We start from the raw sequence: 18,709 nt of genomic DNA on the forward strand, positions 1-18,709 counted from the left end.
ATTGACATATAGTTGCTGATAGTAGTCTCTTATGATCCTTTGTATTTCTGTGTTGTCTGTTGCAATCTCTCCATTTTCATTTCTAATTTTGTTGATTTTATTTTTCTCCCTTTGTTTCTTGATGAGTCTGGCTAATGGCTTGTCAATTTTATTTAACTTCTCAAAGAACCAGCTTTTGGCTTTGTTGATTTTTGCTATGGTCTCTTTTGTTTCTTTTGCATTTATTTCTGCCCAAATGTTTAAGATTTCTTTCCTTCTACTAACCTTGGGGTTATCCATTTCTTCCTTTTCTAGTTGCTTTAGGTGTAGAGTTAGGTTATTTATTTGACTTTTTTCTTGTTTCTTGAGGTAAGCCTGTATTGCTATGAACCTTCCCCTTAGCACTGCTTTTATAGTGTCCCATAGGTTTTGGGTTGTTGAGTTTTCATTTTCTTTCATTTATATGCATATTTTGATTTCTTCTGTGGTTTGTTGGTTATTCAGCAGTGTGTTGTTCAGCCTGTATATGTTGGAATTTTTAATAGTTTTTCTCCTATAATCGACATCTAATCTTACTGCATTGTGGTCAGAAAAGATGCTTGGAATTATTTCAATTTTTTTGAATTTACCAAGGCTAGATTTATGGACCAGGATGTGATCTATCCTGGAGAAGGTTCCATGTGCACTTGAGAAAAAGGTGAAATTCATTGTTTTTGGGTGAAATGTTCTATAGATATCAATTAGGTCTAACTGGTCTATTGTATCATTTAAAGTTTGTGTTTCCTTGTTAATTTTCTGTTTAGTTGATCTATCCATAGGTGTGAGTGGGGTATTAAAGTCTCCCACTATTATTGTGTTATTATTAATTTCCCCTTTCATACTTGTTAGCATTTGTTTTACATATTGCAGTGCTCCTATGTTGGGTGCATATATATTTATAATTGTTATATCTTCTTCTTGGATTGATCCTTTGATCATTATGTAGTGTCCTTCTTTGTCTCTTTTCACACAGCCTTTGTTTTAAAGTCTATTTTATCTGATATGAGTATCGCTACTCCTGCTTTCTTTTGGTCTCTATTTGCATGGAATATCTTTTTTTTTAATATTTGAAGTAAAATAAAAATCATAAGGGTGAGCTATGTCTTATAAATTTGTGAGAGGTCACCTTTGAACCTATTTGCCTGGAATTTTTCTGAGTGTAGCTCTTTAAGAACTTTCTCTTCTATGGTAATTGTCTTTTAGACATTCTGTCTCTTCTAGGGTCATCTTATATCATTTATATTTCCCTTAAAAACCATCTATGTTATTAAGTTTTTCAAAGGTATTTATATATTGTTAAGCAACATAATCTCTTATAATTAAAAAAATTTTTTTTTCTGCATCCATGGTTATTTCCCAGTGTCATATATTATTTTGTGTGGTTATTTATTGGATTGTGAAATTAACTTGATCAGTTGAGACAGTATTTTAAGAAATAAAATAGAAAATTATATATTATTTTAGGAAACTTTAATCTCAAGCATATATACTGTTTTTCTTGGTAACCTGATAATATCTATCAAAGCACAAATGCATGTAAATTTTGACCTCACAATTCAATATCTGGAAACTTAACCAAATATATAATTGCGTATGTACAGAAATTATACTTGTACAACATAACTCATTGCAATATTACTTACAATAGAGAGATTGGCAATAACCCAAATGTCTATCAAGGGAAGACTACTTCTTAAATTAGAGTACATTCATACAGTGTAATACTCAGAGGCTGTCAAAAGGAATGAGGAGACATGCTTTGTATTAATGTGAAAAGATACTGATGGAGAAAGCTTGGTGTGGAACAATGTGTGTGGTGTACTATCCTTTGTGTTAAGAAGAGGATACACAAAATCTATATTTGTTTTTGCTTATATAGGCATACAGAAACTCTGGAAAGACAGATATCTCAAGTGGGAAAACAGTGATTATGTATCAGTATGGGAACTGAATGGATGGGGTTAGGGAAGAGAAGAGGGGAGACCTTTCACTGTATAAACACACTTAACATGATACCTACCCTCTTAACAAATTTTTAAGTGCACAATACAGTAACTGTATATCTTTTTCTTTTTTTAAATCTTGGGTTTGAATTATACAAATTCAGAATTACCTATTCAAAAATTAGATATAAAAGGCTAAGCAAAAAAAAAAAAAACAGCACTCAGATGAGTGGGCACAATGTAATTAAAATGCTTCCATCTCCATGTAGTTCCTGATGCAGTGAAAACCAAGTTGTGCTGTCCAGGAATGCACACAGAGTTGAGGTGGGAGGGCAGCGTCACACAGAAAGTGTGTCTCTGACAGTGGGTCATAGTGACAGTTTGAGAAGCCTTACTTATATTTCCCAATCCTTATCTTTAACCACTGAAGAAATAAAGCCAATCTGTGTATCACAAGACTGTGGGCTCTTAAGGGCAGAGGGCTGCTAAAGTTGTTCACTCTGTGCACACTGAGCACTTGTGTGTTTTAATTTCAGATACAAAGAAAGCCCTGGTTATTTGATCAGCATGTCTTAAAATTGGCAAATATAGGAAGCATCATGGTGATCTGTTAGAATCCTCTTCCAAGCATTTCGGTTAGCTTCTTAAGAAAACTCTTCTTCTTTCTAGGTAAATGGAAGAGCTGGAGACCAGCTTATTCCAGACGCGGAAAGCACACAGAATAGAACAAATGGTGGCAAGATGGCTCCGGCGCTCCCGGGACAGCTCGGCCCGGTAAGACTCCTGGGCTGGCAGAGATTTCTGTCTGTAAGGGTTCAGTGTTCCCGTGGGAGGAGGTTTTGCAGTCTTGGCAGCGCCTGGGATCACTGTCTCCGGCTTGCTTTGTTCTTACATCCTGTGAGGGGAAAAGTGTAAATGGGTCAGCAGTTTTGCTGGAGAGCCTTTCTCTCTGTCCCTTTCCAATTCCTCCCCTCTGCATCCTTCAACAGGCACTCACAGACATAGAGTCACTCACCCCAAACTCATGCCCACATTTATAGAAACGCACATTCACACACAGACAGATGTATGCACACTCATACCCACATACTTGCATCCATGTGCCTATACGCTCTCAAACACACACTCACACACACAGTTTTGAACACACACTCACACATGCTCACTGTTTCTGTCTGTCTCACACACACCCCTTGTCTTAGTACTTGATGTCAGGCAATCTGCTGTTTATACTCTTTCCCCGTCTTTGTTTCCAGCAGCTGTTCCTTCCTTGCAGTCCCTGTTTCATTCTAAACAAAATGAAATGAAATCAAATACAGATCTGATTTGACTGCTACAAGAGAACTTAAAATATGTTCTGTTTCAAAGCGCTCATTTTCCATCTCAGATTTCCTGTCTGGCCCTGACATGGAGATGAAATATCACGTGTCAGGTGTTTCTGATACACATATTCTTCCAAAGGAACTGGGAACAGCTGTCCTGTTGCTGAGCAGTAAACTTGCTCAGAGCTGCACTGCCCCGTGTCCAAGGGCTCCGGTCCTCACACCCTGCAATAGGATAAGGCTGGGAGGACTAGCCCCATTTTACAGATGAGAACCTGAGGTTCAGGGAGTATCTCGTTTACAGACATCCGCACCCGCTCTGCTCTGAAATGTTTGCTGGGTCTTCGTCTCCTATAGGATGAGTGCAAACATTTTTGGTTAGACATTCAAGGCTCTCTATGATCGACCCACAATCCATTACAGCTGTTTGTCTTACTCTTCTGCTTCATTCACATCGTACTCCAGCTGAAATGACCTACTCGCTGTTCCCCTACCCAAGCACCCAACTTCCCCTCCCACCACCTAGACCTGGGTTCCTGTGCCCCATCCGTTCCTCCCATCTCCATGTGTCTAGACCCCACTCACAGTTCAGGGTCTGGCTGAAATGCTGGGTCTTCCATGAAGTGTTCCACAGTCCACAGCCAGAATTCATCTCTCCCAAGGGGTCCCATAGTATTTGGTTTGTAGCATCAGCATTGTGCTTCTCCCTGTGTGTTCAGCTTAAATTTGAGCACATCCCTTTTCTTTCTTCTGAGCGTCTATACAAGCTCAGTGGAAGGCAGGGCAAGTATCAGCCTCACCTCATAGCCCAGATTGAGTTCCAGGAGACTGCAAGGAGTCCGGTAGTGCTTGGTGAATAAAGGGGGAAACTCCTAGGTACATTGTTTTCTGAAGTGGGCTCTGCAAAACCTAGTTGTGTGTGATGTGTGTGTGATGCAACCTATATCTGACTCCCGCCCACCCACTCTTGGTAATTTGTAGTGCGTTTTGGCACATTAAAGGCTCTGAGAAGTCCTGCAGAAGAAGACCTGTGTAACTTTGACTGGCCTTGCCTGAATATTTGCCCATGTAACTCTCTAATATTTAGCTTCTCTCACAGAGTGTAAATAAAAGGCAACATCTAGGAAGTTTTTTTTTTCCTCATCTATTTTGAGATATGTTTCACATAACATAAAATTTACCCGTTTAAAAATGTACAGATTTATTTAGTGTACATACAGTATATATTTAGTGTATATATAGAATTTTGCAACAATCTACCACAATCTAATTTTAGAATACTGTTGATACCCCCAAAAGAAACCCCATACCCATTAACAGTCATTCCGTATTTGCCCCTCTCCCAGCTCTAGACAACCACTCATCTACTTTCTGTTTCTATAGATTTGTCTGTTCTGGATATTTCCTGTGACTAGAATCATACAATATATTGTCTTTGTGACTGCCTTCATTCACTTAGTGTAATGTGTTTGAGGTTCATCCGTGTTATAATATGCATCAGTGTGCATTCCTTTTATTTAAAAACTTTTTATTTTCTATTGGAGTATAGTGGATTAACAATGTTATAGTAGTTTCAGATGAATAGCAAAGCACGTCAGCCATACATACACATGTATCCATTCTCCCCCAAAACCCTTCCAACCTAGGCTGCCACATAGCGTTGAGTAGAGTTCCCTGTTAGTTATCCATCTTAAATATAGCAGTGTGTACCTGTCCATCCCAAACTCCCTAACTATCTGTTCCTCCATCCTCCCCTCCCCACTGCTGCTGCAACCGTAAGTTCATTCTCTTAAGTCTGTCAGTGTGTTTTGGTTTTATAAATAAGTTCATTTGTATCATGTTTTTTTAGATTCCTCATATAAGGGATGTCATATGATGTTTCTACTTCTCTGTCTAACTTACTTCACTCAGTGTGACAATTTTTGTTGTTGTTCATTTGCTCAGTTGTGACCGACTCTGTGACCCTATGGACTGCAGCACTCCAGGCCTTACTGTCCTTCACTGTCTCCTGGAGCCTGCTCAAACTCATGTCCATGGAGTCCGTGATGCCATCTAACCATCTTGTCCTCTATTGTCCCTTTCTCCTCCTGTCTTCAATCTTTCCCATCATCAGGGTCTTTTCTAATGACAGTTTTAAGGTCCACATCCATATTGCTGTAAATGATATTATTTCATTCTTTTTGATGGCTGAGTAATATTTGATTGTAAATACGTACTGTCCCTCCTTTATGCATTCCTCTGTTAATGAACATTTAGGTTGCTTCCATATCTTGGCTGTTGTAAACAGTGCTTGCATTCCTTTTTATTGCCGAATAATATGGTATATTTTCTTTGTCCATCAGTTAATGTACACTTGAGTTGTTTCCACTTGGGAGCTATTGTGACTAATGCTACTATAAACATTTTTTATTTGAACATATGTTTTCATTTCTCTTGGGTTTATTCTTGGATTAGAATAGCTGGGTCATATAGCAGCTTGATGTTGAACCTTTGGAGGAACTGCCAGGCTGTTTTCCAAAGCATTTCCACCAGCAGGATATAAGGGTTCCAGTGTCTGCACACCTTTGGCAATACTTATTATCTGCAATTTTTTATTATAAACATCCTAATGGGTGTGAAGTGGTATCTCATTATGGTTTTGATCTGTATTTTCCTGATAGCTAATAATGTTGAGCATCTTTCCATGAATTTAGTAGGAAGTTTGTTTTCCAAGTGCTTTAGAAAGAGAAGAAAAAGAGGGAATGATTCCTAGAAGTGTCAATGGAAGGCATTATTTCTGTGTTTCTAGGATAAATCACATGTAGTCTTATTGAAATTGTTTCTCATCTCTAATCCTGCAACCTTGATTCAAGCTGGGTTCTTCTGTCTTCAGATTAATTGAAAATAGTCAAGAATTGAAAAGCATAATTTGTTTTCCTAGAGTAGAGTAAATGGTACCACCTTCCACAGAATTGTTTAACCAAGAGACCTGTGAGTCATCCTGAATTTTCCTCTCTCTCATACTCTGTATCTACCCCGTCAGCAACTTTTGTCAGTTCATCCTCAAACATATCTCCACTCTGTCCAGCTCTCTGTCCCCAGAGGGCATTGCCATAGTCACTCACTCTTTCTCTGCTCCACCCTGAAGCCATAATGAGCTTTTCAAAATACACACTGCTCCTGTCCCACACTCTCGCTCCTGGCTCCAACCCATCCCAGACCATTCAGTGGCTACCCGCCACCATGCCATAGCCTACAAGTCCCTTTACAATCTGTTCCTGGTTTCGTGTCTTCATCTTGTTCCTCCTACTTCCTTGCCACACTTTATAACAATATATCCATTTGTTTACTTGTTCTTTGCCTAACCCCCCACCTGTTTAGTATATGACTCTTCTCCCCCAACCCTCCTGCTACATATGAGACCAAAGACCATAACTATCTTGTCTAAAAAGTATCTTCAGCTCTAGAAGAATGCATACATAGTATGTAGTAGATATTTAATAAATTTTTATTAAGGGCTTTCACAGTCAAGGACTATATTACTTATTTTTATTTATTTAAAACATATCTAAATTTTGCATTGTTTCTTCTTCCAAATGGAAATTTTGATGATTAACAGTTTTAAAACACATAGAAACTTTTAAATAAAGACTGAAAATTCTATAGATAGATTGCAAACCAATTAGATGTAGGATTAAGCATTTGAGTACTAACATTGGCTCTGCATTTCCTGATAGCCAGATCAAGAAATGAAAAAAATACATTGAAGTGTTTTTTATAGTCCAGAGAAAAGGAAACAGAAATTAATCTGCAGTCATAAGTTTACGTGCATTTTTTAACAATCTTGCTATCTTTTCAGACCTTTAAAAACTTCTACTCACTTCAGCTGATTGTACTTACTTAATTATAATTGCCTTTTTTTTCCATAAAGTTAAAATTTATCTCCAACACTAATTGAACTGTCTAGGAAGAAATTAGTCAAAAATAACAATTTCCATTTCCAAACATTATTAAACAAATTTATAGTTTTTATGAACTTGGGTAATGTTAGAGCTTTATAAGGCATCTTAAAATGGTTTTTTTCTGGGAAAGAGTGTCAACTTTCAAAGTTACTTTGATTTCAATTTTAAGTGAGTGGACAATCCCTAGTCAAATTCATATAGTGGCACCCAGTTTGAATGTCTGTGTGTGCATGCTTGGGTAGGGTGGAAGCTTAGTGATACCAGTAATTGTAGAAATGCAAAATTACTCAGATATTATTAAGATGACTGCTATTTTACCACTTAATTTCACATTCCAATATAAAAATAACATTTACAGTATCAGTGCTCTTTTAGAAATAGCTAACCCCCCCAAATAGTCTCTGTGACATGTTTTGAATTTCCGTAAAAATAGTCTAATACAAACCACTTAATAAAAGCTATAACATAGTGACATTACATTATAAACTAATTTTTAACCATTTTGCTTTGTACTAAATTGTCATCTTCTTTACCGCTTTCTATAACTAGGGAGGTGATAAAATGAGATGAGTAAGACATGTTATAGAATACTTTTTTGCTTAATTATACCATTTTTTGTCTCCTACAATTTTTGATTTTTATGTAGTTAAATGATCATCTCTTGATGATTTCTTTACTTCAAAGCTTAGAAAATCCTTACCCAATAATTAATTAATTTTCAATTTGATAGTTTAAGATATTTTATATTGGTGTTTATTTTAGTATAGGCTGTAAAATAAAGATCTAGCTTGTTTTTTCCAAAATAAGTAGTGTTTCCATTACCATCAACTGTGAGTAACCTTTCCTTTCTTCACTGACTTATGGTCTCATTTTTTCATATATGAAATTCCTGTGTCTGTGGGTGAAAACTTGTATCTCTTCCTAAGCTAGCTACTCTGTTTAATTGATCTAACTGCCTTCTTTCACACACCTGTATTAAAACTATTTATATTTATTGTCTCTTAAACTAGACTTTTATTCTCTTCATTTGCCATTTTATATTCTTATCTGCCTTTTCCATGTGAACTTTAGAATAATTTTATTGTATTATTAAAACAATTTTGTGTAAGATTTACTGAATTCTCTTATGTGTAATCAGAAATGTTGGTTTTATAGATCAAGACTTTAAAAAAATCTAAGGAGTTTGATGAATTTCACGCCTTCTTCTTGGTGCTTGGTTTTATAAACTTCAAAGCTTAAAAAGACTTCTTTCAATTTATATTTAATCTTAATATTAGTGTGTATTAGTATTAATCTAATGTGCACACATATGTGTTCAATGAATATACATATGCACACACTCATACATGTACACGCAGGCATACGTATTCACAAATGTGCAAACATGCATCATGGCATCTTTGCGTCAGAAGTCTTGGCTATTGGTTTTCCCCTCCTTCTAAATTTTCTTGTTCATTATAACCATAGTCTGTTTACTAGTTATAGGAATGGTATTTTTGACCTTTCTAATACTCCTAATGGTGTAGAAAGACCATTTCGGGTACCAGTTTTTTATTGCTATTTGACCATGGACAAAAGGGAAAGATTTTAAGAGAACAGGTTAGAACGTTCCTGTGCTGCGTCTGTAGGGTCACCCTTGTCTTCTGAACCTCCTTTTTAAAGTAGCAATGGCATACTTTCTCCTCCTCTCAGCTGTGAGCTTTTGCCCTATAACACTGTACACACAATATATACATACAGTGGCCTCTAGAAACTATCACAGCCACAAGTCTAGTCCCGTGATTATGACTACAAGATAAATTTCTTTCTGGAACAGGCCACTCCTTCTATTTCTTCTTTCTTTGAATAAACTTTAGATTAAAAATCCAGTTTATACCAGACGTTCACTTTTAAAATCACTCAAGCTGAACATAATACAGTGTTTAAACATAGATTCAAAATAGTCTCTCCACATCCTGCTGGAAGTCAGAGGTGAATTCTTTGTTGTTACAAGATAGAGCCAAATTTATTTCACAGCCTATCAGAGAGCAGATAAAAAGCCAGAGAATATTTGAAGCCTAGTCTGTCTCCATCTGGTATTTTTTTTCTTCTCAGGGTTATTGATCAGCTCAATGTGAACTTATAACCCATAAAATATAGAATGAGTCTACCCGAGGCTATTTTCATGAGAAATTTAACATGTGTTTTCCGGTTCTACCTTAGGATCCAGTTATGTGATAAGATTTCTATTAGTGTCGCCAGGTCTTATGCTGTTCCGATGTAAAACCACAGAAATGATCTCAGATTTACGATTTAAAACCATTACAAAGGCAGCAGACAGAGGCTTTTGGATTGTCGGCATTTAGTTTGATATTTATAAGATTCTTCAGAGGAGGAAATTTTGCTGCAGAGATCATTTCCTTCAGTTCCCTGTTGAACATTCTTTTTGAGGAGAAACTGTGGCTTCGTCCTGTTTTTAAGCAATCCCTTTCCAAATAAAAGCCTAAATGTGGCCTTCGGGGAAAATGTCAAATCCAGACTTTGGGCCAAAGCTTCTGATGCTATCCAGGGATTAGTCAACACAGCGGGGCCTTGTTTGTCTACCATTGTTGGGGAGCATACCCTTCCAAATGGAAAAGTCAGGTAAATAAAGACTACTCGCTTGAAAAGCATCCAGATGAATTCTGTTCTAACCACGTGGTAAGGTTTGTATTTTTCTTTTGTCCTCTAAACATTTATTAAGCCTTACTATATGCCTAGCACTGAATTCAGCACATGGGGGCAAGAAAGACATGGTTGTGCTATATGAGCTATTGTCTAGAAAGAACAAAAAACTTCACACTGGTCATTACAAATATGATGTGTGTTTCAAAAACTGATGTACAGATTTTGTGTTCAGATGCAGCAGAGGGAGAGGGATATTTCCACCAAAAACAGAAGACTGAGTAGGAGCTGTGCAGGTGAAGTGTATGGTGGGGTGTTTTGAGAGCTGTGTCAAGGGCTGGGGGATATTCTAGGCAGAAGGAAGACCTTGTGTGTTTGAGGAACTCCAAAGGAACTTGTCTGGCTAGAACAAAAATACTGAGAGAGTGAATGGCTTGGTTGTAGAGGCTTCAGTGGCGGGCAGGGGCTGTATTAAGCCATACTAAGGTTTTTGGATTAAGTCATTCAATCAGGACAGACATCTGAGCAGGATTGCACTTATTAATATAATGTCAATCTAGTTGCTGGATGGAGAATCATTTAGGTGAGACAAGAATGAAAAGTGGGGAGGGACTTCCCTGGTGGTCCAGTGGCTAAGACTCTATGCTCACAATTCAGGGGGTCTGGATTCGATCACCAATCTGGGAACTAGATCCCATGAGAGTGAGAGAGTGAAGTCGCTCAGTCGTGCCCAACTCTTTGCAAGCCCATGGACAGTAGCCTGCACCAAGCTCTTCGGTCCATGGGATTTTCCAGGCAAGAGTACTGGGGTGGGTTGCCATTTCCTTCGCCAGGGAATCTTCCCGACCCAGGGATCGAACCCAGGTCTCCCGCATTGTAGACAGACGCTTTACCATCTGAGCCACCAGGGAAGTCCACATGCCACCACTAAAGGATTCTGCATGCTGCAACTAAGACCTGGCACAGCCAAATAAATGTATTTTTTTAACAAAAGAACAAAAAGTGAAACACTTAGAGCAATCTGTCTGTAGGACAGGTGACAAGGTCCTGAAATAGAATGGTGGTCATGGAGACAGAGAGAAATGGATATCTTTAGAAAGTTTTGAAGTCATGACTGATAGGATACTAGGGATAAGAGCAGGGTAAAGTCAAAGATTACTTCCAGGAGTGTGTCTTTAGCAACTGATCACTATTCTCCAGATACCAATTATTGAGCTCTGGGATATGGAGAAGGCGGGTCCTCATAGGACTCATAGTCAAAAGGCTGAGCTGTATATCAAATTAAGCAAACTTACAGGACAAATGACAAACATTGAAGTCTGTCGTATTCAAATTTACTGCTATTTATTAATGGCTATATATACATTTCCACCTTTGCTAATTATATTAGGTGTACTATTTTGAATCATGCTCTCTATATTCAGTATTTTGCTCATATATTCACCTAATAAACAGAGATGCTTTCTATGGGCAAAGTTCTTCACTCACTATAGTGAGAAATACAGAGGTGGGTAAAAAATGGTTCCTGAATTCTGAGAATTTGCAGTTTATGCAGGGTGATGATATATAGAATCAAATAGCTGTCACTGACAGTTGAGGTGCTCAAGGCCAGAAGGGCTCAGAGATGAGTGAACTTGTGTCTAGCTAGGAAATCAGAGGAGCATTTTTGGAAGAGGTAGCATTTGAGCTGGATTTTGATTGGCCTCACAGTTACTGTGAGGCAGCTGCATGAACTGAAGCCCAGATGTAAAACTGGTGCAGCAGGAAAGGTTAGGCTGGAGTGAAGGCCTGGGAAGGAGAGTGGGTGGAGAATGTGGGCTGGGACCTGAGACCTAAAGACAAAAGACCAAGAGGGTGAGGTTGAGGAGTTTAACTTTTATCCTGTGGCTGATGGGGCATTGTAGGGGCAGAATAATCCACACAAGGGGTTTGGGCAGTTTAGAAGAGTATTTTCTAAGCTATATTTCCATGTATGTCTACGTTTCACAGGCTTGTGGCCCTTCATTGTTGTAGAGTCTTGGGGCAATTCCTTACTATGCTTGATTTATCTATTCTCTGTTGGGTGGTTTCAATTTTTTCAACTATTCTAAATAAAGCTATGGTAAATATTTTTGAATACTCAATTGCCAGGGTGTTTTGAGCTCATACTCTGTTCTAGGGCTTTATGATACAAGGGAATGTTTGCCTTCCAGGGACTCATAGTCTAGTGCAAACAGTGTTTTTTTTTATTTTGGGGGCATGCATATTACTTTGAGGAATGTTATTCAAAATGGTAACAGAAGGTCAAAGAAAGTGGTGAAATTTTAAATTCATATATAATTTCCTTGATGACTTTCCAAAGAGAGTAAGCGGCCAATTTATATGGTCACCCTTAAATCCCAGGGCCCACACATGTTGGACTTTATTATTTTAATTCCTATGTGGTGCTTTAGTGACATGTAATAGTTCTCTGTAGTCCACTCAGTTGTTCTTTGATCACCAGAGTTGTACATTTTCTGTTATTTACCAGCTTTATTTCTTCATGTGTGAGTTTTCCACTCTCTTGCTTTGAGGATGTGAAGTCTGGGTATTTACTGCATGTTTTTATGTCCATTCTGCATATATTTTTATTGTAAGCTTTTTCTCTCCAGGATTTTATAAGTTGATTTACTTATTTCCAACAGCTCCATCTATACATTGCATACCATGCAATTCACTCACTTAAAATGTACAACTCACTGATTTTTAGTGTTTTCACAGGGATGTAAGACCACCACCACAATAAATTTTGGAAAATTTCATCACCCCAATAAGAAAATCTGAATGTGTTAGCAGTCACTTTCTATTTCCATTCTAAACCCTCCTTCCCCAGCCCTAGGCTATCACTAATCTTTCTGTCTCTATAGATTTATCTAGTCTGGACATAGCACATGGATGGAATCATTCAGTATGTGGTCTTTTGTGACTGACTTCTTTCATTTAGTATGATGTGTTCAAGGTTTATCCATGTTATAGTACATATCAGTATTTCATTCCTTTGTATTTCTGAACAATATTCTGCTATAGAATATTATTTTTGTCATTAGTTGAGGTACACTTGGATTGGTTCCATTTTGGAGCTATTATAAGTAATGTTGTTACAAACACTTAGGTGCAAATTTTGTGTGGACATATGCTTTTCAGTTTTCTTGGATGTATGCCTAGGAGTGGAATTGCTGGGTCATTCAGTGTTTAGTCTGTTAAGGAACTGCAAGACTATATGAGGGTTTTGTTTTTCTCCACATCTTAGTCAGCACTTGATCTATCTTTTTGATTATAGCCATTCTAGTGGGTGTGAAGTGGTATGTCACTGTGGTTTTGATTTGTATTTCCATAACCGCTAATAATCTTCTCATGTCCTTATTGACTGTATATTTTCTTTGGTGAAATGTCTATTCAAATCCTTCACCCAATTTTTATTTGGGTTATTTGTCTTTTTTGTTTAACTGTATTATAAAAATTCTTTATATTTTCTAGATACCAGGTCCTTATCTGACTCTTTGCAACCCCATGGACTGTAGCCCACTAGGCTTCCCATGGAATTCTCCAGGCAAGAATACTGGAGTGGGTAGTCAGTCCCTTCTCTAGCTGATATTCCCAACCCAGGGACTGAAGCCATCTCCTGCATCACAGACAGTTTCTTTTACTGTCTGAGCCACCAGGGAAGTCCCATTAGATATATGGTTTGCAAACATTTTCTCCTATTTTGGGCATTGCCTTTTTACTTTTTCAGTGGTGTCCTTTGAAGCACAAAATTTTCAATTGTGAGGTTCAGTTTATTTATGTTTTCATTTGTTGCTTGTGCTTTTAGTGTCATATCTAAAATGCCACCCAAGTCACAAAGGTATATTCTTATATTTTCTACTAAGAGTTGTATAATTTTAGCTCTCATATTTAGATCTGTGATCTGTTTTGAGTTAATTTTTGTTTGTAAGAAATTAAAAGCTTTTTTTCACTCGAATTTCTCTTTGTGCTTTTCTTTGTAGTTATCCAATTTTTTATTTCCTTGTATTTATGATTTGGTTATTGAAATTTCACATTCAAACCATCCTCCTTATATCTTATGCCTATCTTTAATTCTCCAATCCTTAGAAATGTGTCTCCTCTCCAGAGCTGGCACAAAGGGTACACATTTATTTCCAGTTTTTGTAATTCTCTCTTTTGTAATTCCTTTTTGGAATTTAATACTTTGTATAATGCTTAGTACCACAGTGTGGTGATTTTGTTATCATGGTGAATTATTTCTGGCTAGTCACATAATATTTTAAAAGACTTTCTGGAATTTCTATTCACTTTCATTGGTAAAGACCAGGCCATGCAGTTTTGATCATTGCTGCCCTCTGATAGGAGCATGAAAATAAATTAGCTCACTGCCTGTTACATAGTTAGTACTCAATGGATGTTGCAAGTGATTATTGTTATTGTTGTTACTGCTACTCTTACTGTCATCAATTTATTAGTTCTTTTTTTTAATCTGGAAGGCTTTTTAACCAGTGTTCCATCAAGTTTATATTTTCATTCAGTATTTATGTTCATTGTTGAATCTGTAATCTTCCCAACCAGGAATCCAGCATCAGTATTATTTGTGTCTTCTGTTATTACATCAACTTTTTAAGAAAACCTAGCTCCTGATTCACATTCAGCAATTCTGTCTTTAATGGATTGTAGGATGGTTTTTGTGGCTGTGTTTTATGTATTTATCCTGCAACTCCACTAAACTTATTTTTTAAGTACTAGCAATTCTTTGTTGTGGATCATTTTCTCAGTGTAGATCGTCATTTGTTTGAGAAAAAAAAAAGGTATGCTTATTATTCCTCTTATCATTTTTCCTTCTCCAATAACTATTCCAGGCGTTTATCCTGCCACTTAAATTGGAGTAGTGTCTAGGGTGTCCTTCCTGTTGCTTTTTCAAAGGGACACAAATGTTGATTTTTGGTTTTCAGTGTACTATATTATTTATTTTATTTAGAGAGGCCCTTTCGAAGCTTTAAAGTTTTTTTTTTTTTTTAAATCAGGAATACCTATGGTTTTAGTCAGTATGAATTATCAGAGTTTTCTGTCTCTTCTCTCCTGTTAGGTCTGGCTTCTAATACTTCTCAGTACTACCCATGTGCTTGCCTAGGAGAAATCCTTTCTTTGTTCCTAAGGGAACTCTTTTATGGATAATGTGTATAACATGGCTTTGTGCTTGGACTTGTCACATGCATGTTGGTTCTTTGAGGCAGTTTTTTGAAATATATTTCCTGGTCCTTGTTGAAACTTGAGATTATTATAAATGACAGAGAGGTGATTTTCAGATAAGTGAGGTCCTATTGCATTAGGAAGAGTTCCTGACAGTATTTGGTAAATGGATGAGAATAAATGAAAAACCTTAACTGCAGAGCCCCAAGGAAGTTGTTACTCCTCCACATTCTGTTGTGTATAAAGACAATAAACACCTTATCTCTCACTCTGTGACCTTCCTCAGAAAGAACCACTGACCCTTAGGAAGACAAAAGCCATTTGCCACAAATGAAAAATAGCTCATAAGTTCACTTTGTGGTATTGAGAGATAGAAGATACAACTTTCAACTTATCTGCTTTTAGATATACTGAAAACACATATTTTTAACAATTAAAATAGAGGGAGTCTGTACTCTCTGGGATTATATATTGGAATCCTCATAAATAAACAAAGCTGAAGGGGAAGCAGCATTCATCATAAAGCAAAAAAAGAAAAAAATCACCAAAGAAACAATTCGCCTATAAAAATTAGTCATCATCAGACATCCAAACTGAGCAACTGCTTGCTGCTACTCACAATCCATGTTTTTCCTCTTTTGTACCTCTGCTGAAGCAGTGCCCCTTGCCTGGGTTGCCTGTCTGTCCATCCATCCATCCATCCATGGATCCATCAGTCTATCCATCCATGCATCCATCCACTTAGCAACAGTTATTGAATATCTTCCTTGTGCCAGGATTTGGGCTGGGTAGATATACCTTCGAAATCTCTCAGATGCCATCTCTTCCAGGTAGCAAACACTTGCCTGATTCCTTCTCCCGTAGCCCCACAAAGTTAAAACTGCTCCACCTCTTCTTTGCACACTCACAGCACTTTGTGACTTGTCTTTCAGAGCATGGTGCTGTGTCCTGCTGTTTTATTTGCTGATGTTTGTGTCTTCTCTCGAGAGAGAGGAGAGTTAGTGTCCATTCAGCTCTCCATCTTCCTTCTCCAGGCTGTTTGGGGCTGACCTGGTTTGTGCCACCCGCTAGACTCCCCTTGCTGTCTCTTTTACACACTGCTTCTCTTCCAGGGCTAAAGTTGCCACAGCTGATGGGCCCCCCGGGATCCCAACCCAGACCATCATCCCTGTGAAACACACAGTAAAAATAGACAAGGACACCCTCCTCCAGGACTATGGATTTCACGTCTCCGAGAGCCTCCCCCTCACAGTGGTGTCCGTCACAGCAGGTAGGGGTTGACTGGGAAACGAGAAAGGACTTGGGCTTCTTGGGGGGGATTATCCCTGGCTCTCTTCCCATATCTCTGTGCTGTAACATAATGCAGAAAATACTACCCCAGGAAGTTAGAAAGGGCACATCTAATTTTGACCTAATTCTGTCTGGGGCTTTGCACCTTCCTATGGTACAGGGAAGGGGAGCCCCACTGCACTTGCTCATCTGCATCGCAGGTCCACTGGCCTCAGCTGAGGCTTTGCCCATCCGTGGCCCCCTGGCCAGTCTCAGGAACAGTGACAGTTTGGGGATCAGCAGGCCCTCCTCTCTGAACCCTGCATGCTCTGAGCTGGGAAGAATTTCTGGTCAGACAGTAATAGAAATTATTGATTTGTTTTCACTTGAGTCTCTGTAAAATATAGGCTGTATCAGGGGAAGAGGAGCAGGCTGGAATGTCTAGTGTTTGTTTTCATTCTTCAGTTATGTATTGATGTGAGATCTGGGACCAGTTAAAATCTATTAATCTGGATTTACACACACATACACCCCAGATTTCTTTAGAGATGAATGTAGTAGATTTGTTGGCTGGCTCTGTTGAATTTCTTCTGCTAGTCCTCTTTCCTTGGACAGTCTCCTAACATCCCTTGAAGGTGATGGATGGTAGGTGTATTATCCAAGATTTGTAAGCAGGGAAACTGAGATCCATGTGAGCCCAAGCCTGGCTAGGGGTGGGGATGAGCTGGTGCCCTGGAGACTGGGTCAGGCTGCCATTCAGCTGAGTGGCTATGACACATTGGGTCTGGGCCCTCCTGGCATGAGCACCAGGTATTTCTTTTCTCTCCAACAGGGGGCTCTGCTCACGGTAAACTTTTCCCTGGTGATCAGATCCTCCAGATGAATGATGAGCCTGCTGAAGACCTTTCCTGTGAACGAGCCATCAATATTCTGAGGTACTAAATTGTCTTCCACCATCCATAGAGTTGCGCAGATTATTACAGAGCAAGAAGAGTGACAGAAAGGGCATAGCTGATCCTCTGTGATTTAAGTAAGGTCCAGGCTCCTTTAAAGCAGCAACAATAGCCTCGTTTTAGAATTCCATCTCGGTTCCTCTCTGCTCCTTTTCACTTGCCTATAAACGAGATTAGGAGGCATGGGTCCTGTATTCGTCAGCCCCCGGCAGTGCCCAAAACACTATGCTAGGTGCTGTGGGGAATGTAATTACGAATGGATAGGCGCTACCCCTTAAGGATGTACGATATAGCGTTGTTAAAGATTCCCTGAAGAAGGAAATGACTCCCCACTACAGTATTCTTGCCTGGAGAATTCCATGGACAGAGGAGCTTCCATGTGGGCTACAGTCTGTGGGGGTCACAAAGAGTCGGACATGACTAAGCAACTAACACTTTTATCCCTTATGGATGTGTAGGGCTGTTGTAACATATGGCAAAGATTGGACTAAATCAATACTAAATCTACTTGTTGTTCTTTAACACTTTGAATATCTCTTCCTAAACCTTTTTGGTGTAGCCTGCTTGATATGTATGTAGTTCCATTGATACGGCACCCACTACCATCTACCTGGTGTCATGGTGATTTTTGTGAATGCCTCACTTTCTGCCTTGACTGTGATCACCTTGAGACCAGGCATACAGCAGGTGCTCAATGAAACAAAGTGAGTGTGGTTGGCACTGGCAGCTGGTGACCCTCGTTTTAAGACAGAGGAAATCAGTGACAGGAGTGAGGAGGCCTGACAGACGTTCTATAGGTCGATGCAGGCTTTGTCTTTAAAAACTTCCACCCAACTCTGTTTGAATGACATTTAATATAAATAAAGGGAAATGAGAAATAGAGCAAAGCCACCTTGAAGATAACTTCAAGTTTGTACTTGAGTTTGTGCCTTTTGGTGAGTGGCGGTTTTCCTTTGTGAGGGCCTGTCGTGTGCAGCACACACTGAATAACAGGCGATAGCAGCAAAGTCAGAGAAAGAAAATGGAAATGCAGACGCAGTCTCTACCCTCAGGAAGCCCATAGTCTCACTGTGGAGAAATACACACACAGTGTAAGATTTACAGAGATTCCATCAAAGTACAGAAAATAGGATTGCCAGGCTAAGGTGAGTGGGTGGGGCAGCCAGGAAAAGGATTTGATGATTTCAGTTTTAAAAATGAAATATGGTTATGGAAATTGTGAAGTTTGCTTTCCCAATTATTGGGTGATTTTCTCAAAGAATTTCTCAATTCCAGCACATCGGTTTTACATTTTCAGTGCCACTAATATCTCTGCCAAGTTAGATCGAAGTCTGACTAATAAATGAAAGTATTCACAATTTAAAACAGTAGACTAGAATCTGGGTGTTTAGGTGACACTGAACTCAGATTGATTCACTGGG

The 18,709-nt window shown here is 38.6% G+C and overlaps 1 protein-coding gene across 1 annotated transcript in view; it reads left to right on the top strand.

The window, feature by feature from the left end:
* Positions 1–2,411: 2,411 nt before the first annotated feature.
* FRMPD1 (FERM and PDZ domain containing 1) overlaps positions 2,412–18,709 on the top strand; it is a 45,250-nt gene continuing 28,952 nt past the window's right edge. Inside the window, exons 1-3 of the mRNA XM_040225304.1 lie at positions 2,412–2,735; positions 16,179–16,336; positions 17,168–17,270. Coding sequence (XP_040081238.1) covers positions 2,635–2,735; positions 16,179–16,336; positions 17,168–17,270 — 362 coding nt within the window. The 5' untranslated portion in view covers positions 2,412–2,634. The remainder of the gene's footprint in view (positions 2,736–16,178; positions 16,337–17,167; positions 17,271–18,709) is intronic.

The sequence above is a fragment of the Oryx dammah genome, unplaced genomic scaffold, assembly GCF_014754425.2.
Source record: "Oryx dammah isolate SB20612 unplaced genomic scaffold, SCBI_Odam_1.1 HiC_scaffold_1, whole genome shotgun sequence".
Lineage (NCBI taxonomy): Eukaryota > Metazoa > Chordata > Mammalia > Artiodactyla > Bovidae > Oryx > Oryx dammah.